Source organism: Gavia stellata, chromosome 25, assembly GCF_030936135.1.
Source record: "Gavia stellata isolate bGavSte3 chromosome 25, bGavSte3.hap2, whole genome shotgun sequence".
Classification (NCBI taxonomy): Eukaryota; Metazoa; Chordata; class Aves; order Gaviiformes; family Gaviidae; genus Gavia; species Gavia stellata.
This window is the reverse complement of record NC_082618.1, coordinates 10323159-10340928: the sequence shown is the minus strand read 5'-3', so window position 1 is coordinate 10340928 and position 17770 is coordinate 10323159. Positions and strand designations below refer to the sequence as shown.

The 17770-nt window shown below is 38.6% G+C and overlaps 1 protein-coding gene across 4 annotated transcripts in view; it reads left to right on the top strand.

Moving 5' to 3' along the window:
- BCAS3 (BCAS3 microtubule associated cell migration factor) overlaps positions 1 to 17770 on the top strand; it is a 370279-nt gene that overhangs the window by 81128 nt on the left and 271381 nt on the right. For all 4 annotated transcript variants that reach the window (XM_059829121.1, XM_059829119.1, XM_059829120.1 and 1 more), the window contains exon 12: positions 5231 to 5324. In XM_059829121.1, the coding sequence (XP_059685104.1) occupies positions 5231 to 5324 (94 nt within the window). The remainder of the gene's footprint in view (positions 1 to 5230; positions 5325 to 17770) is intronic.

Below are 17770 nucleotides of genomic sequence, written 5' to 3'. Positions count from 1 at the left end.
ATTAAAGAGGAATTTTCAGAAAAACCTGCAGACTGCTGCAGTTTCAAAAGTTCATTTTCATTTGGTAAGGAGTTGATAACAATTGAACCAAATAAAGATGCTTATCGGGAGCAAGAGTTGTTGTGAAACTTCGGTCTACAGCAAAAAGAAGCTAAAAGAGTAAAGCGTATACAATAGTAAAACTTTAACTACATACGTAATTCCACTGGTCATTAACACCAGTGCTTTTATTTATAAGACCAGCTTTCACAAAGGCTAATTTCATGTTCTAATGCTCATATATTTGGCATCAATTTTCGTCACTTTTTATATCTCCGTGTATTACAGAAGAATTCTTTTTATATATAAATATAAAAAGAGCAACAGGATTCCCTCAGAGCATAATACTGTCTGCCTTACTTTTATTAAAGGAGATCTGTTTTTTGTCAAGAAGACATTTTTGTCTCAGATAAATGGTTCAGGCTGAGCGCAAGGCTGTTTTGAGTTTATGCTGGATTCTATTAAAAGGAGTGCAGTAGTTAATGCCACAGATTTATCACTTTTAGCCCTTTTCCACTGATGTTTGACCTTAGCTATAAGTTGGGGGAGGCTAATTGGGGGGGTCGGTATGGAGGGGGCTGGTTCTTGGGCATACATCTTAGAACTGGAGCGGACCCTGCCCTAACTCAGCTGGTTAAATCAGTGGAGATCTTAATAAGTATACATGCAAAGATCTCTTTATTATATAATATCCATATTTATAAATATTGCCAAACCTATTTGTTTTTATGATGATGGGATTATTCTTCCTTAATTTTATTAAGAGTAGGACCTGCTTGATTAGATTTGTGTCCATTTTTATTTGTGTTACTTTCATGTTTTATTTAAAAACATGTCTCCACTGGGATAAGTGGTGTAATTTGCCTTTAAAGATTAAAATAATGGAAGTCATAATTACTGGTGGCTTCTGTTCAGCAGTATGGAAAAAACAACGAATGAAGAAAAATATGGCATAGGAGAAGAAAGCTTTGGCTTCAGCTATCTCTTGCCCTCAAAGCAAACACTATTTTCTGATAGTAAATGTAATGATCCCCTAGGTGTTTTGTCTGTTTCTCTTTTAGAGTAAGATAACGAGGACTTGATTCATCTTCGATCAACTGCAGTGGTCTGCTGAACTTTAATAGGGCTGGCTTGAGAGAGCTACAGCGTTGGCTCAGCATGGCCAGCTACGGACTCTGTTGGCTGGGCAGCTTTTTTGAGAATCGTGTTGCAGCTCTCTTGATAAGATCCTATTCGGGCGTCAGAAATAGGCTGAGTGCAGATTTACGAGGCCATCTCGGTCGAAGAGCCTCAGTGTTTCTTTCTTGTCGGTTATTTTTCTTAAAATGGTGTTTCTATTTGTAATGGTAGGGAAGTCTGCAAGGAAGATGATTGAGCATCCTTATGAACCTCAGTGACTATGCAATTATAAGAGTAATGCTAAGATTTAGGAACCTTTTTCTATGAGAGACTTTGTAAGGTCTTTTGCTCTTAATAGTAGAGTGGTTAGAGGCTGCTGCCTTGGAGAACGAAGCCTATTTGGGATGAAAAGAATTGCAGCCTTGGGATTCCTATGGGCTTTGTCTGCTCTCTGCATCGGGAAGCTGAATGAGCTGCTTCCTTCGAGCTTTTTGACAGCGTTTGCATGCGTTATTAGGCAATTTGTACCACTGCTTTGACTTCCAAGAAGAATTTCCAGCTCTGCTCTTTTCGGTGGTAAGAAACCATAAACCGTCCGAAAGGAACCAGTTGTACAATGTCAGTGTTGATTTAATGTGCCATTTGTTAGCCTACGGACATCGTTCTCTCCAGCACCTTTGCAGATAGCGTCTTCCCCTTCAGCCTTTGCAAGAAGTGGTTTCTAAAATGTGTGTAGCCTGCATGGCGGAGGCCTTGAATACTTCTTCATGACCATACAGCTCCGGTCTTCATCCTCGTCTGCATGAAGTCTGTGCTCTTTGATCTATCCAAATCTATATAAACCCTCTTGCACTTGAGGCAGTTACAGAGGAGCTCTCCAATACAGAAAATAATGTATTCCGTTATAAAGCACCTTGTTGTTATGTCAGCATAATTTTGTTTTCCTTAAGTTGTATGCAGTGATGAAAGTTGTACTATGATTTTAGAGCTGTGCAAGCTCTAAGTTGGCATGTGAACCGGGCTGTTGCTTTGTGGCAGGTTTGGAAGGGACATTTCCAAAGGGGGGCTCTTCTTTGGTTGATGGTGTAGTTAAGTCAACTGCTGTAATTCCTTTGATATTCCCCCCCTCCTCCTTTGTAGTGTTGAAATTGTAAAAAGTGATGTATGTTTTCCCCAACTGTCCACTGCAAAAGTGCAGGGGAAGGACATGACAAATCTTGCGGTACAGCCTGAAGATTTAAATACAAGTTGGTGACTTTAAAAGAAGTACTTCCTTTCTTGTCTGTTCCACAAGGATTTGTTTTTTCATGTTGATTTAAAAAAGATTAAGAACACTTTTTCATCTTCATCTTACTTTGAACAAGCAAGTGTGTTTCCGTCTGTGTGTTTCACAAGCACTTCCACTATGTGGCCAGAGTGGGTAGGGAGTGACCGTGGGTGTCAAGAAAGGAGGTGGTGTGGCATCATCACAACCTGAGTTTCAGATTCTCCACTGTCCAAGGATTTCCAAATTTTTGAATAATGAAGGTGTTTGTCACAACCAGTGGACTTGTATAACAGCCAAAATAAGGGCTGGTTTGCTATATCTGAAAATCAGCTTTTACAGTGAAAAGTGAAGCTTTTGAAAAACTCCTTTTAGATTAAACGCAAAGGTTGTTTTTCTAGGAAGATAATTTTAAGCAGTGATTGAAAAAGACACTGTAAAGCATGGAAACAGCTTAGCATACAAATAGATTTGGGCTTTATTGTATTCTCAAATTGGTATGAGGTATTTCACAATTTCCAATGTTGTGAAATTTTTACTTTGTGTCACATTTCCAGAGGAAAAATATTTACCATCCAGAGTGTTCCTTGGCTGTTGAACAGGGGTTTTATATTGCAGGGGTGATAACAGCGGTGCATTTATCATTCATTAAAAAAAAAAACAAAAAAAAAAGCACATGCACATGATGAATTAATCCCGTTTACAGTCTGTAGAAGATGATGCATGTGAAATATGCTATATAACTGGTTTTAGCGATGATTTAGATACTGTTGATACCTACAGATTCCTAGATTAAATATTTCTGTTTAACAGACTAGATTTAGAAAAAAATTTCTATTTCTTTCGTAAAGCTGGCTTATGATGTTACTTTATCATTATCATGTCTCGTTAATTAGAGTTAAATGTTTAGGATAAGACCAAGTTACCTAAAAGTGGAAGCTGTGAAAAGATGATGTATAGGAGTTATTTAGTGCCGTTTATATAGGCTGAGGAAAGAACACTGTTTCTTTGAAAAGCTCTTAGGAAGATCTCCAGACCCTTTGGTTAGTGGTTCTGGAATAAGCACGAAATGCTGACAACGGAAAGCAAAACCATAATTGCGCTTATGTGACAGTGCCAAGTAATTCGAACGTTTAAAGTAAGTCAGGCGCAGGCCTCTTCATCCATATTACGTGACTTCTTTAAACATTTAAAGATGATTTCTCTTTTTGAAGCATAAAAATATCTTCAAATTATTCTGATATCTGTTAGGAATAGGAAGTATTAAAAACCTTTCAGATTATTTTGGAAGCAACAGACAAATTATTCTGAACTTGAAATGGGAAATTTTGCACTATCTTACTAAGAAGGTGGTTTTTGCTTACCACAGAACCCTTTTATTAAGTCCTTTTCTGACGGATCTTTCTCATTGTTTTACTTAATTTAGTCTTTAACATGATGTAACCAAGGAATAATATGCTTTTACAGCTCCTGCATGTGTTTTGTCCACACGGCTTTTGGTTCTCTTCTATAAATCTGAGAATAGCTTCTCCTTTTCATACAATTAGACATTGGTAATACTGTGTCCTTTTGGAGGTCCTTGTATGTCTTCACAGTCAGCTTTAGTTTTGACTGGCCCAAGTAGTTTTATCGACTTCAAATAGCCTTTTATTGAAAAACCCAAAAGCTCATCCTTTGTCCCTTTCTCCAGAAGATGTTGCGCAACACAGATCTCAGTCCAGATATTTCCTTTTCCACTTAATTTCCCTCTGTTGTGAAAACTCTCTCCTACCTTTTAACTGCTTTTTTTGTTCACAAGAAGGTATTTTACGACAGCATGATTTTTTTAAGGGGTTTTGATTAACAGCCTTTGTAATACTGTTACTTAATGGCCATTGAGGCAATTTAAAGATGGAGAAAAGTCTTGTTAGCTGCATATTTCACAATGCAGCTGTTTTCATGCGTGCTCCCAGTCCTTAGCATTTCTTGCGTCGTTTGGAGATCGCGGTACCTCAAGTCCGTCACCACTTACTAGCAGGACGCAAGCTGTAGTGTTCCTACCTCTGCAACTGGTGGAGAGCAAACCCACTTTCTTTGATGGGGTTTTTGGTCTGTTTTTCCCCTTGTTTCCCACGTCTACTTTGAATCCTCCCAAAGAAGGGATTTATTTAATGGTTAAATATTCCCTTTTCTTTGAAAAACTCTATGCTACCTCTTGTTTTTCTTTCTATTGTGTGAATTTTGTTACTGCTTAGAGAAAATAATTTGTTGTTTACAGTTAAAGTGTGTGCTCTTCGGTGTAATTACACCAGTCCTCCTTACATTAATCCAACTGCACGCTGCTGCTGAGTCTGGAATGAGAGCTCCTGTCACAAATGTATGAGTAATGGGCCCTCTCGATTATAGACCTACAGAGCGGTCACAACCCTCGCTTCGGCCAACGGCAATGGAAACCTTAATGCAGCTTCCTGGTGCGCTGCATACAGACTTCTTTTGTAATAAGCTTCTGTGCAGCCATTAATAGTTCATGTAGCAAAACAGTAATGTTTTTCCATTTTGCCTGATTTGAATAGAATAAACAAATAGGGAATCCAGGTATAAAGTGCATAATCCTTTCTAGTGAATAGTAGGTTATTTGAGCACGTCTCATGTTTCTCTGTCTGAAAAAATCACAGAAGATTGTTTGTGGTTAGTTCACATGCAGTTATAGTTTTAATTCATACCACTGTGTGTATCTTAGAAAACAATTCCTGTATCAGTAATTTGGTATTTTCTCTTCGGTGTATTTTTACTTCCTAACCTTCCTTTGTCTCTATTAATGTTACGCAGGTACTAGTCAGCGAGGACTCTGATAGTGATGGTATCGTGGCCCACTTCCCTGCGCATGAAAAGCCTATTTGCTGCATGGCTTTTAACCCTAGTGGTAAGTTCTTTTACTGTTTTCACGTGGTAGTTGTAAACAAGATGAAGACAGTAAAATATCGTCAGTATGTGTTCCGTTGCTTTGGAGGAATTGCAAATACCGCTGTGATACGTGCAAGTATCTGCTCCCTGCTACTAGGACTTTTGACCTGCCCTGTTGAGTGTTGAATGTGTCATGCACTAGTTAATTTGTCTTTTCTGGAAATTTCAAGCTTAAGCAACTATTATACTATAGTATATGTGAAAAGAATCAGTCTACCAATTCAGATGTAGCAGAAATACTAAGGAATGCTTTTCTGTTGGGTATCCTGCCAGCCAGGTATCCCGATGTTCTGATATGCAGGTATCCAGAGGATCAGCACAGGTATTAAATTGTACTCCTCCATAAATAAATAAAATTACTCCTTTCACTTGTACTGGTTTTTAAAGTAACTTACATTGCCGTTACGTGTTTTGCTGATGAAGAGTTTGCGATTCTACCCTCTCTCCTGAGAGAAGTCAACTGTAATCTGAAAATACTTTTAAGAAACTCCTCAAAAGTACCTATTCTTCTCCTTCCTCTTTATGAATGAACAATGACTGTGGGCAGCAGAGATAACGACAAATCTTGTCCGTTAGTAAATCTTACTCATTTGACAAGTCACATGTTGATTATCCTATCTATAGACAGCAAAACCCCAAAGTTTGGGTGATTGCAGTAGTAGGTGAGATGACCAGCGAATCAGCAGCCTCCACTTGCCTAAATAAATGGTTTCTAAAATGTAGCAAATGCCACGAAGATCTTGGGGATGAAGTCACATCTCAAAGAATGAAACTAAATGTCTGTCACTTATGTTTTCACTGTTGGTGACCAGTTGGTCTGACTCTGACATCCCATCTGTTATGTCAGAACTCTTTAATAGTGGCGTGCAGTTCACAGCATTTTCACTGTGAGCTTTTGACGTAAAAAACTGTATTCTCATCTGGCTGAATTCTCCTTCTGATACTTAAGAGAATTTTTTTGTGGAATTCTGTGCATTTAGCTGAGAATCAACTGTGCCAATTCCAGAACACAGTAATATTTTTGCTTCGGACTCTGGTAGAAAGATAATACCTAGAGTTGAGCAGTGCTAATTAAGTGAAAGAAGTGCAGCTGCTTAAATTAAAATGCTCTATAGATATTAATTAAATGTCTCCTTAAGACAATTTTTATGGTTGTATGAATTTAAGGGAAACAGACTATTTATGCAAAAGCAAATTAACTTGTTGGTTTTTAAATTGAAGGATATATTTGCATATTATTGGATTACTTGTGTTACAATCAAGTTCTTTTGGTTTGCTCAGGTACTAAAATTACCATCCTTTGTATATGATATAGCAGGCTGTTACCTTAGATCTAATGGTGCAATAAGATACGAAATGGCAAAACGCTTTTTCTAATCGGTGTTATTTTGGACTGATTGCAAATTACGTATGTTACGAGATACCTGCGGGAGGGACGATTCACAGCGAGGTATTGAATCATACCGCGTGTCTGGGTACAGCAATATCAAAACAGTTGAAAACTATTAGCTGCCTACAGTATGAAAGCAGCACTTAACGCAGGATTCTGTATTCCTTATTTAACATCAAGGCAGACTTTTGTTTGAAGCCGATGTTGTAAGTAACATCATCTTAATCCATTATATAGCGGTATATTGCCAATCATGCTGATCTCATTACGAAGCAGAAGAAAACAAGAGGTGCCTTTTGATACTGACTTCGTCTGTTGGCCGATTGCAGCGAAAAACCCACTTTTGCTGCATAGTCACGTGCACTAGAACACAGCAACTGCAAACTTTTGCTACAAAGGCAAACAGGGAACACTGATCTGTTTCAGTGAACTATTTTATTCTCTATGGCCGATAAAGTAGCTGAATTTCATCACGTCTCATCCCAAGGGCCCATGAGCTGCACAGGTATTCAGGTCTGTAAAAACTTAGAGGGTTGTGTTTGAAGAAAATCTGAAACAAAGCCACCACTGACACTGGAAACCTCTGAAGGTCAACGGATATGGAAGGTGGATATATATGATTTTTTGTGCAGTAAAGCAGTAGAACAGGGCCACAGCCACTTTAAGCTCTATTTTAAAGGTATCAGTTGCCAGTAAGATACGTTTTTTGGGTTTCTGCTGTTTATGTTTTCATACTGAACAAGGAGCTTGCTAGGGATAAGTTAGTTGTGATAAAAGTACAGAATTTATGGGTATCATTGTGAGAATAGCTCCTGGGAAGGGGTAATACAGTGCTTCACTGCAGGTTTATCAGCAAACAATCCAACAGGAAGGAAAGAGACTCGCTAACGTCAGTAAATGGCAGTCATATTTTCCCCTAATCTTTCTTTTTGAAACCAAGAAGAAATCCTTTACTGCACTTAGAGTGTCCAAGATACGTTAAGTTATTATGGGCCTGACTGAAAGTCTGTTGCAAAGCATGGCAGGACTCTGGCTGATGGAGGGGTGCCTTTTTTGTTGGTTTTTTTGTTCTGCTTTGGCTATGAGGCTTGGGTTGTTTTTTCTTCTCAGCAAGCTAAATAATCTACGTGGAGATCTGAGTCGGGTTAATTGGCAACGAGAGCTTGCTGTACGCGCCGGCTTTTACATTAGCTGCGTTACAAGGCAAAATCATGAAAGAGCAAGCAGGAGTGTTTCTGCGAGGCATTCCATTGTGCTGTCTAGACATTTCTATAGTGACTTTTGCTGGCATTAGATCTACCTTTTGTTTAAATTCAAGGCAAATCTATTGAATTTTTTTTCTTTTCTGTTTTTTGAGGTATTCGAAGAAATAAGAAACTTGGCATACAGTTAGCTTTTTGGTATTAGACCTATGGCTACTGTGAAAATCCGGTTGAATAATAAAATAACAAACTTGAAATATCATTTCTGAGTATACTTAGGGGGCACCATAGTTGTTTTTTCAGTGCTGCCTAGCATGTCCCTGTATACCTCTTCCAGACCCTTATGTTAATAAAAGCTTGCTTCTGAGTCAGTTGATTTTAGGGAGACTGTAAAAGTCTCAGTCTAAGACGTATAGCAAATCATGTTTACCATTAGAAAGAAAGAAAAAAAAAATCCATAAAGGAAAAAACCCGCAGTTCCTGGTAGTTTAGGGTTTTGTTTTTTTTTTTCCCCTCTGTGTTTTTTCCTGTGTACATCAAATTTTAGTTTTCAAAAAAAGTTGTGATGGTTTACTATGAGGACTGGGTTGCTGGGGTTTGGCGGGGGGGGGGGTGGAGGGGAGGGAAGGGGAGGCAGCATTCGTACTGCAGCTGAAAATTTGTGGCCAGGCATCTCATCCACAAAATCCCTTAGTCCTATGGAATTTCTGAAAGCCGGGTCCCCGTGTACATTGTTATTGCCTCTCTGCTTAACATTTTTCATTTTAATAGGTAAGAGATGTAGTAGTTCAATAAAAGTGAAAAAGAACGGGTCCTCCTTTAGCATTTGTTGCGGATTGACTCTTTGGGAAACAGACATGAAATGCTAACTGGGGCCTTATTCTAGTGATAAAACCAAAAATTACGATGTGAGCCTCCCTAATCCGTTCTCTGTGCCGGTTGTGTTGTCAGCTTTGGTGACAGTGTTTCTTCTGGCCGGTGGGCACACTTCCTACAGCACGTTCTTGTTCTGGTTTTGGAAGTGTGCTTAATAAATCCGACTCCAAGTTTCAACTTCAGGTGACTTGGCACTGTTAGTTGTTTTCTTTTTTCTTTTTTAATTGCTGGAATGTGAGTTTTTCATGTCTCCTTTTCTTCCATAGGAAACTGACACAGTTTTTCTGTACACTTTATTATATGTCAAAATCATGATTTATTTATATAATGCCATATGTGCCAGTGGTTGCTGTTGTGACTTACATGAAGATAAGGAACCTTTTCCAAAGCACTTAGGTTTTGATTTTTAGACATCCATCCAATATTGAATAAATTAAATAGATGTTATAGTAATAATTTAGCATTGCCAAGTGCCATGGAAGAGATGCTGCACATTAACAGGAAAAAGGGATCGGATTTTGCAGTATATTTGCTTAATAAGTATTGCATACACATGGTATTTATTTATTTTTTACCACAACCCCTTCCCATGAAGTGATGCTTGCACCACAGTGTGTGGCAGAGACACTTGCATGGAAGAGGAAGGAGCCGTGGGGCCCTGGTGCAGGTGATGACCAGGAATGGGCTCCTGCCAGCAGAATAATTCATGCAGCTTGGAAACGGCCAACAAGCCGGATGGATTTTGCAGGGAGCCGTGGCTGATAGACGGTAGGCTGGGCGCTGCAGATACGCAGGGTCTTTTGAACGGCAGTTGCTGAATGTCTTCCGATTATTAGCCCTGCTCATAGTTGATTGGGAGAATAATAATATTTCTTCAAGCTAATCGAGAAGGATCCATGTCTAAGAAGAAAGTCACATCTCTTAGGCACGTAGAAACCATTGCAAGGGAAATGAGCTGCGTTTGGAGAATATTTAGTCCATATTTGAATACCCATCTGATCGTCTGTGCAGAGCAGCTGCTGCAGACAGAGCGAAGAGCACCATGTCCACATTGCCGAACAAAGGAAGGCGGCTTCTAGCTTTTCGGAAGACTTTAAGCCTTTTATTAAAACTTTTCAAGATGAGAGTAAATAATACAAGGAAGTGAAGCAATATTAATAGACCGGGGACTTTATTAATGTACCTCTGGCATGTATATTGATGTAGTGGAAACAAGAGGCTTATACTTACAAAGAGGCTCTAAGAACAGTTACTTTAATTCACTTATTAAATGAAAATCACATTAAGCTTTTGTGTGGATGCTTTTACTTAGCGTTAACATTGGCTTGATTTATTTTAGCTTGAATATCCAGTTTTGGATAAATTGAAGGCCAACTTGCTGCAGACAGAGCGTCCAGACAAAAATTTAGTGCTGTCTACTAATTCACGTTAGGTAACTTAGATTAATCTTCAGACTGCATCTGTGTAGATATGCTCCCAAACCTAGCATTGTATTTTTCCTGGGTTGGTTTTTGGTTTTTTGGTGTTTGTTTTTTTGTTTTTGTTTTGGTTTTGGGTTTTTTGGGGGTTTGTTTTTTTTTTTTTTTTTTTTTAAGAAAATCTCGATACCTTTAGATTGGGTCCAGGAACAAGGCCTGTCTTTATAGGATTATAGTCAATACACTGTGGCCACACAAAACCAATCTAGGATGTTGTTAGCTACACTGAGTTGGAGGTAATGTCACCTGCATGATGTCCTTTTTTTGATCAACATGTGTACTCTGTTACTGTGGTTTACAGGACAACGCAGCCTTCCACCAGTTTTTGGAATGGTGATTTGGCCCATTCTATGCTATAAATGTAAGATACTTAGAAATGTCAGTTATGTACAACCAGTAACAATGGTACACCCAGTAACAATTTTCTGTTATATAACGTAAAACAGCAGTATTGACACTAAGGTCTGTATTTATTATGGTTTAATTTTTACCATAATTCAAATGTAGCCAGGAAAAAAAAATTTTGGTAAATATTTTCTTGGTCATTAAGATGTTTTTCTGTCAATGCAACATTATGCAAGAATTTGTCCTTAGGAGGATTTAAACTTCTATGTGTATATAATATTTATATATTATATTTATATGTGCTTATATTTTTATATATATATATTTAAATATGCATATATGTATTTAAAAAACCAGGTACAAACCGTTTGCAAAATGTCATAATCATTACAGTATCGCAGAAGAATCCCGTCTGCTACATAATGTAACTCGACAACAGCTTTTTCTGTAAACTCTGGATGAAGGTGCCCTGGACTAAATTTTGGAAGTTCCCAAAAGGCAGGAATACACCATAGGAGATTACTTAATTTAAGATGTTTACAAAAAAGCCTCCCAGCTTTTAACGTGTTGATGATAGGCTGCCAGGAATTGTAAGTGTACGCAGGGTCTGAAATGGGGAGAGGGAAGGGCGAGGATTAAATGTTTGCCAATTAGAATCAGTTGCTCAATGGTAAACTGGATTAGTCTCAACTAGAGAGTGTCTAGACTGGAGACTGAAGGAACCACACAAACATCCTCGTTTTTCATTATGTCGTGTTAGACGCTGCGATTTAGAAAGGAGGAAAAAACCTCACCAATTCTGATGTCAGCCATAGTCCATTAAAACTAATTCACTTTGTTCCCTCTTCCATCGTAGACCTAGAGATGATTGCTAGTCACTCTCGTTAAAGTCCATAAATACGCTGGGCTGCACAGACCTCTGGCATCATCTGTTGTGGAAATTTCTGTATATGGCTTCATTCCGATGTTTTGGTTTATTGCTGTTCCTTTTCATATTGGTCCAGGGTATTCACTGCTTTACTTTCCCGCAAGGTCTTGGGACTTGAGCAAAGTTGTGGATGCAAATATCCTGAACTGCGATGGTACTGAGAAGTAAGAATTCACTGTGATTTGGGAGGCATTAGGTCTGCTTCCTCTTTTTTCTCTCTCTTTTCTTTTCTTTTTTTAGTAACACATTTCAATATAAAGCTCTAACGGTATATATTACTTGGAAGTTGAATTTCCACATGTTTAAAAGAAGTGGTTATTGATTTTTATTTTTAAAAAAATGAAAATATGCCCCCCCACACATGTAAAGGAAAGCAAGTGTTTCGTTTTGGAGGGCTGTGGGGTGGTATTTCTTATCTTGCCACATACCAGACCTGAAAACCGAGAAGGGGAGGATCATTACCTGTTTGAAAAAGACACCAAAGCACTGTATTTTTTTGCAAAATAAAATTATATGTATTTTCCTCCATACTCAAGGAATACATTCCAAAATAAATTGGAAATTCTGGTTTCCTTACTGTCCTAATTTTTAATTATCTTTATTCTTTATTTGTATCTATGTTTTAAAAAGTGTGTGGCCTTTTTCCCTTTTCTAAATGGATTTCTTTCAAGTATGTTCAGGTTCCTGATTCTTTACCCAATTTGTAATCCTGTGCATTCTGGAAAAGTATTTTCATTGATTGTTACAAAGACATATAAACCCAAAGGTTTTTTTTTTTTTAATATACGGGTAAGTTTGGGGAAGTCCCTAGAATAGCATAAGCTTTATGTTTCACTCCTCTGTATCCAGGTCTTCGTGTGATTTTGTGATGTATAGTTTCTAAAACATTAATCATCTGGTCACTGGCTGTATTTAAACGGGCTCTGGACTGACACACATACAAACATCTATTATGCATACACAAAAAAAAATCCTGTTCCTCTTGTGTGTGGGGAAGATTGTGGAAAAATTATAGCAACGCTGTCCATTGCTAGTACGTGTTCTAATGAGAAACCACCGGCAAATAGTTAGCCATTGTTTGCAGACCTCATCTCGAAGGAAAAGTTAAAAATACAGTAAAATGTACATGACGGAATAACGCTGCAAAACGAACTCAAAAGAAAATACTGCTTGGTTGACTAGCTGGCATGCAGGCTGTGGTGTATGGCTTCTATTCATAGAAGTGAAATTAAAGGATGCAGTTAAACACAGTTGTGAAACGTCCAGTCCAACAGCTGCATTTAGTTTGTTTTTCAATTTCTCATTGCCTTTCTTGTTTATTAGCTGTGACTCTGAGGTCAGAATTAAAACAAATATTTTAATGGCAGCATTTATGCTGTTGGCAGGGAGCGCCGGGGCTTAGCCCCGCGAGTTGGCCGGGGCTCGGTGCGGGTGGTGTGAGGTAGTCCCTTCGGACTTGAAACGGAGTCACGATTGGCGAGACTTTGCGAAGAGTAACGCCTGTAAATCACACAGCTGATAAGCATCCCGGCATCTGCTTTTGAGTTCTGCTAGCAAACGGGGCATGCTGAAAGGATCTTAGTTGTAGGAGGCCAGAAGGGAGGATCCTTTTATAGATTTTTAACAGGGTAAAAACGAACAGAATTCCTCTCCCCATTTTGACGGAACTAAGGTATAAAGGCCTTTATGAACTGTGATAATTAAAACCAACTTGTGTGTAAATTACACGCATCTATTTGTGCTATAGAAATGGTTATACATGCTTTTAAGAGTAATTTTAGAGTCTGCGGGGCTGTAGTTTTATTTTAGTAAATTGTCTTTGCTTCACCCCATTTAAAAGCAAATCATAGACGTTTTATTTGTGCTAAAGCCGAGTATTAGTTGCTAAATACATTGTTGTCCACACAGATGATATAATAAAAATAGAATCCATAAGGAAGGAAATAAGATCAGTGTTTTGGAAATCAGATGGGTTTTTACCTTATATTTACCATTTCTATTAGCCAGATTTCATGATAAACTGTAAGTTTCCCCTCCACCCTCTAGGAAAACAGAAAATTTTATAGACACACCAAGCTTAATTAAGTTTTATAAACAGTGAAGCTAAAAGTCTCAGTCTTTTATTTTAGCTTTTTATCTAAATGTGGAATGTATGTATTTTTAATAACTATATAGACACTTCTTACTAGTACTTCAATAAAGGTAAAGGGTAAATTAATTGGATTTTGAAAGTTACTTAGCTCACAGGTTTAGCACAGATTACACAGCGATGGAAGTTACAAAATTTCCTTTCACCTTCCTCCGAATACGAAGACTTTAAATGATGCTGGGCTGTTAAATGTGAGAGGAAACCCTTGGTTCAGCCTTTCTAGACCAGCTGCTCATCTTGCTTTAGCAAATGATATCAACAGGCCTGGAAATAACCCAACCTCCTGGTTTTTTAATTCGGTCTGTACCTTTTTTTTTTTTTTTTAAGGCAAAAATATACTGCTCACAGTAGTATCGTTTGTCTACAAAACGTGGCTCATGTGGGACAGAATTATTGAGAAGATTAGCTGGAAAAGGAACTGATTTCTCAGTATTTGGAGCCAGTGTTGTAGCTGACACATGGGTTCTGTTTATTTGGTATGGTTTAGGGTCATAAAATGGGGATTTTCTAGGATTTATAGAAATATGAAGCGCAAAGATGAATATTCATTTTTAGGTTAACTTGGGTTATTGATTGGACTAGATTTGACACAACAAATAAATGTGCTTTTTACCCAAAGGCTGCCTTTTCCTAGAGACACTGAAAGCGAAAAGGAAGTTGAATTGTGTATCAAGGTGTAACTAATAAATCACAATTTTTACTTTCTGTGTTTGAGATTGTGATTCCAATAAAAACAGTGAAGATATTGATACGATCAAGTTTTTAAGTGGAAATAATGTACTTCGTGATTGTAAAACTTCTGTCTGTTTGTTGCCAAAGAAAGTGCTTTCTAGTCACTGATACCCAGATGTTCTCCAACACTGAAGTTTTTAGCTAACAAATGTGTGACCAAACTTAGCTGGCTTCTTTTCTTTTCGTGTCTAGGAGAACATTTTATAATCAATTGTAGGTATTCCAATTAAATACAAAATTTACTGTATGTCAAAATTATTGATCATTGCACAGGTTAATCATGTTTTTTGGCAAGCTTTTTGTATGATCTATGGATGATAGCTGTGGTTTGTAGGTTGAATTTTAGATGGTTGGTGACAGTTTTAATGAACACTTTAAAGTCACATTCATTTTATTGTCTCTAACATAATTTCGTTCTGTGCAATTCACTAGTTAATGGATAGTCTGTTCATTTATCTAGCGCATGGGTCAATAAGTTTCTTTCTCCTCGCCCTATAGAGGGGAGGAAAGGACAGATCCTCTCTAGCTTGGAAAGTATGTTTTATATCATTTGCTCGCCCTGACGTACACGTTGCAGGATCACAGCAGTCCCACAAACAAAGGGTGCTGCAGGAACGCACGCGGGTGGCGGGTGGTGTATGTGTATGTGCTGCCTTCCTTCCCAGGCAACGCTAGCTGCTTTTTTTACCTTTTTTTGGTTTTTTTTACAATACCGGCTTCATAAGACAGAAGGAAAGTTACAGCCTGCTTGTATTTTACACCGGTCTATGCCTTGGCACGTGCTGCAGAAGGAGAATTTCCTATGAAAATGAGGTAGAAATGCCATTCGTTGACTGTTGCAGTTAATGTGTATGTTTTAGTGGCATAAAATGTCTCAGTCAGGATTGTGGTGGAGTCAGTGGCGGTAAGGCAAGAAGAGAATGTGCTGTATAAAACTGAGAAATCTCCACGCTTTCTGGCTGCTGGATTCGTGCAGCAGTTCTGTAAGTGGGTGTTAGGGTGAATAACCTCGGTGTCTGAAGTAAAATCCCCCGCCTCCAGTTGAACTCTAGTAGCGTTTTTCCAGGCAGTACGCTGTGTTTCTGCCAGGTTGCTGAGATACTTACTTCTCAGCCCCTATAGAAATTTGAGACCAGTTAATTTTTGTTCTTAAAGCTGACACCATTCCTTATGAACATTTAGAGGAATGCCAGCTATCCACTGTGGCAACTAATCACACGGCTCTATTTCCTTTGAGTTTGTGTATTCTTCTGTGCCGTTGAATTGGGACAGTCTTGCACAAGGAAGTAACTTCTGGCTTCTCCTGAGAAACAGAACCAGGCTATCCTTTGCTGAAGATAAACTCTATAAATCAGACCTTCCCAGGACTCACATAGTTATCTGTTCTTAACCTTTACACAGAAGGGTACTTTGCAAGCTTCGTACCGATTACTGTAACGGTCTTTGGTCACAAGGTCTTAAGGATGCATATGTGTGAATAAGTGAAACGTGAAAGCATGCATATATATATATATATGTCATTTTCACATTTTATAGATAAAGTAAGGCATAGAGAAATTAGCCCTAAATTTTAGATAGGTCCACTAATTCTGAGAGTCTCGATATTCAAATACCGAGTTTGATTTTGGAGGATGCTAGGACATCTATTACTGTTCTGTCCTCTGCAATGTGAACTGCAGTGCTCTTCCTCTGTAGTTCCACTTTCTATAGAAGCCTCAAGTTACGCAGACTAACGTAGTGAATAATTTTGGAAGTTATGCTGAGCTACTGCGACAGGCAGAATGGGAAATTGTACTTAGGTCTTAATTCCTCTTTCATCTGTGATAAGTGGTGAAATCTGAACTGGTCACAGCCTCCTGTTCTCCATACGGGGTTTCTAACGTCTGTCCCGCCCGGGTTTGCAAAGGAGGTAGTCCTTTGGGGCACTGTGGTTATAGGGCACTGTGGTTATAGCAGGCATGTGCCGGCTCCTTTCTCTCCTGTATGGTGCGTTTGGCACAGCCTTTGACATGAATTCCTTCAAAAAGTCATAGTTGCATAGTAACTGTAATAGTCCAAGCCAGTAACTTATTACGTGACTGCAGGACCTCCCGGTTTCAGATTTTTACTCTTGCTGTTGATCTGGGACTAGCCAGTTTGGACTTGGACTGTAGTGTTAGACGCTGCTGAGGAGCAGCAGAGTTGGCGTTCCTTTGCTTTTATTCCTTGTTACTGGGAATGTACATATAAATGTGTCTATTACTGGTGTTTGGTTTGGGAATCGGGTTAAGAGTAGAAGCTTGTGCATCTATTTGAAGTTTGTTTAATTCTTAATCATGCATTACTGTTAATATAAGGTTTGCGCCTTGTTTCTGCCTTACGCTGGGGAGGGTAGGCTTCATTGCCAAGAGCTGTATCTGCAAAAAATGCAGTAGGTGGCTGTGGGTAGCCAGGAAAGATGAGAATTATTCTGTATTTGGATTTTTTTAGAGGTTGTGCTTCAGTTGCCAATTTGTTAAGGCTAGACTTACAGCCTCTGAACAGGACATTTTGTTACAAAAGCTTAGTGGTGGTCTTCTCTTGGGACAGCGTTTTTCAATAAAAGCTTTTCTCTACACGTCTTAAATGTATTGTTAGAAGTGTTTGCCAGCTACGGGATTCTGTCATGGCTTCTTAGCATTTTAGAGGGAGCAATAGACGCAATATTTTTCAGCAGAAGCCCTTAAAAACAAACTGGAAATACTATAATTAAGTAAGAAATTACTGTAGCCGTAGCTAAGTACACCTTCAATTTGGCAGTAGTGCCAACTTTTAAATTGGTGGGATGGAGGAGGTACGTTCTAATATACATAAGTAATATGTATTACATACATATGACGAGTAGAAAAGGGTAAATCCATACAGCCACCTTGCAAGTTCAGCATGGGATGCGCTCTTGGACCAAGATGGCTTCTACATAAGACAGGGAAGATACGGGATGTAAGACTTGATCCTTACGGAGTTAAGGGCAAAGTGGTAAGAAAGATTCCAAAGAAATAGGTTTGGAGAGGAAGAAAGGAGTTCTCGGAGAACAAGAAGTGGGAGACTTTTTGATCTGTGGTAGCTGACTGAATGAATAGTGGCGTAATTCCAGCAGTGCAAGGGAGAGGGGATAGAAGAGAAGTTCGCAAACAGTATGGAAAACAAAGAGCAGAAATCAGAGCTATGGGTGCGATTTCAAACCCGTTTATTAGAAGAGGACACGTTAAGAAGAGGGGTGTGTTGAAAATGAACTGTAAGAACTTCAAACTTGTAACATTAGGGACTGAAAGCTAATTTTGGAAAAA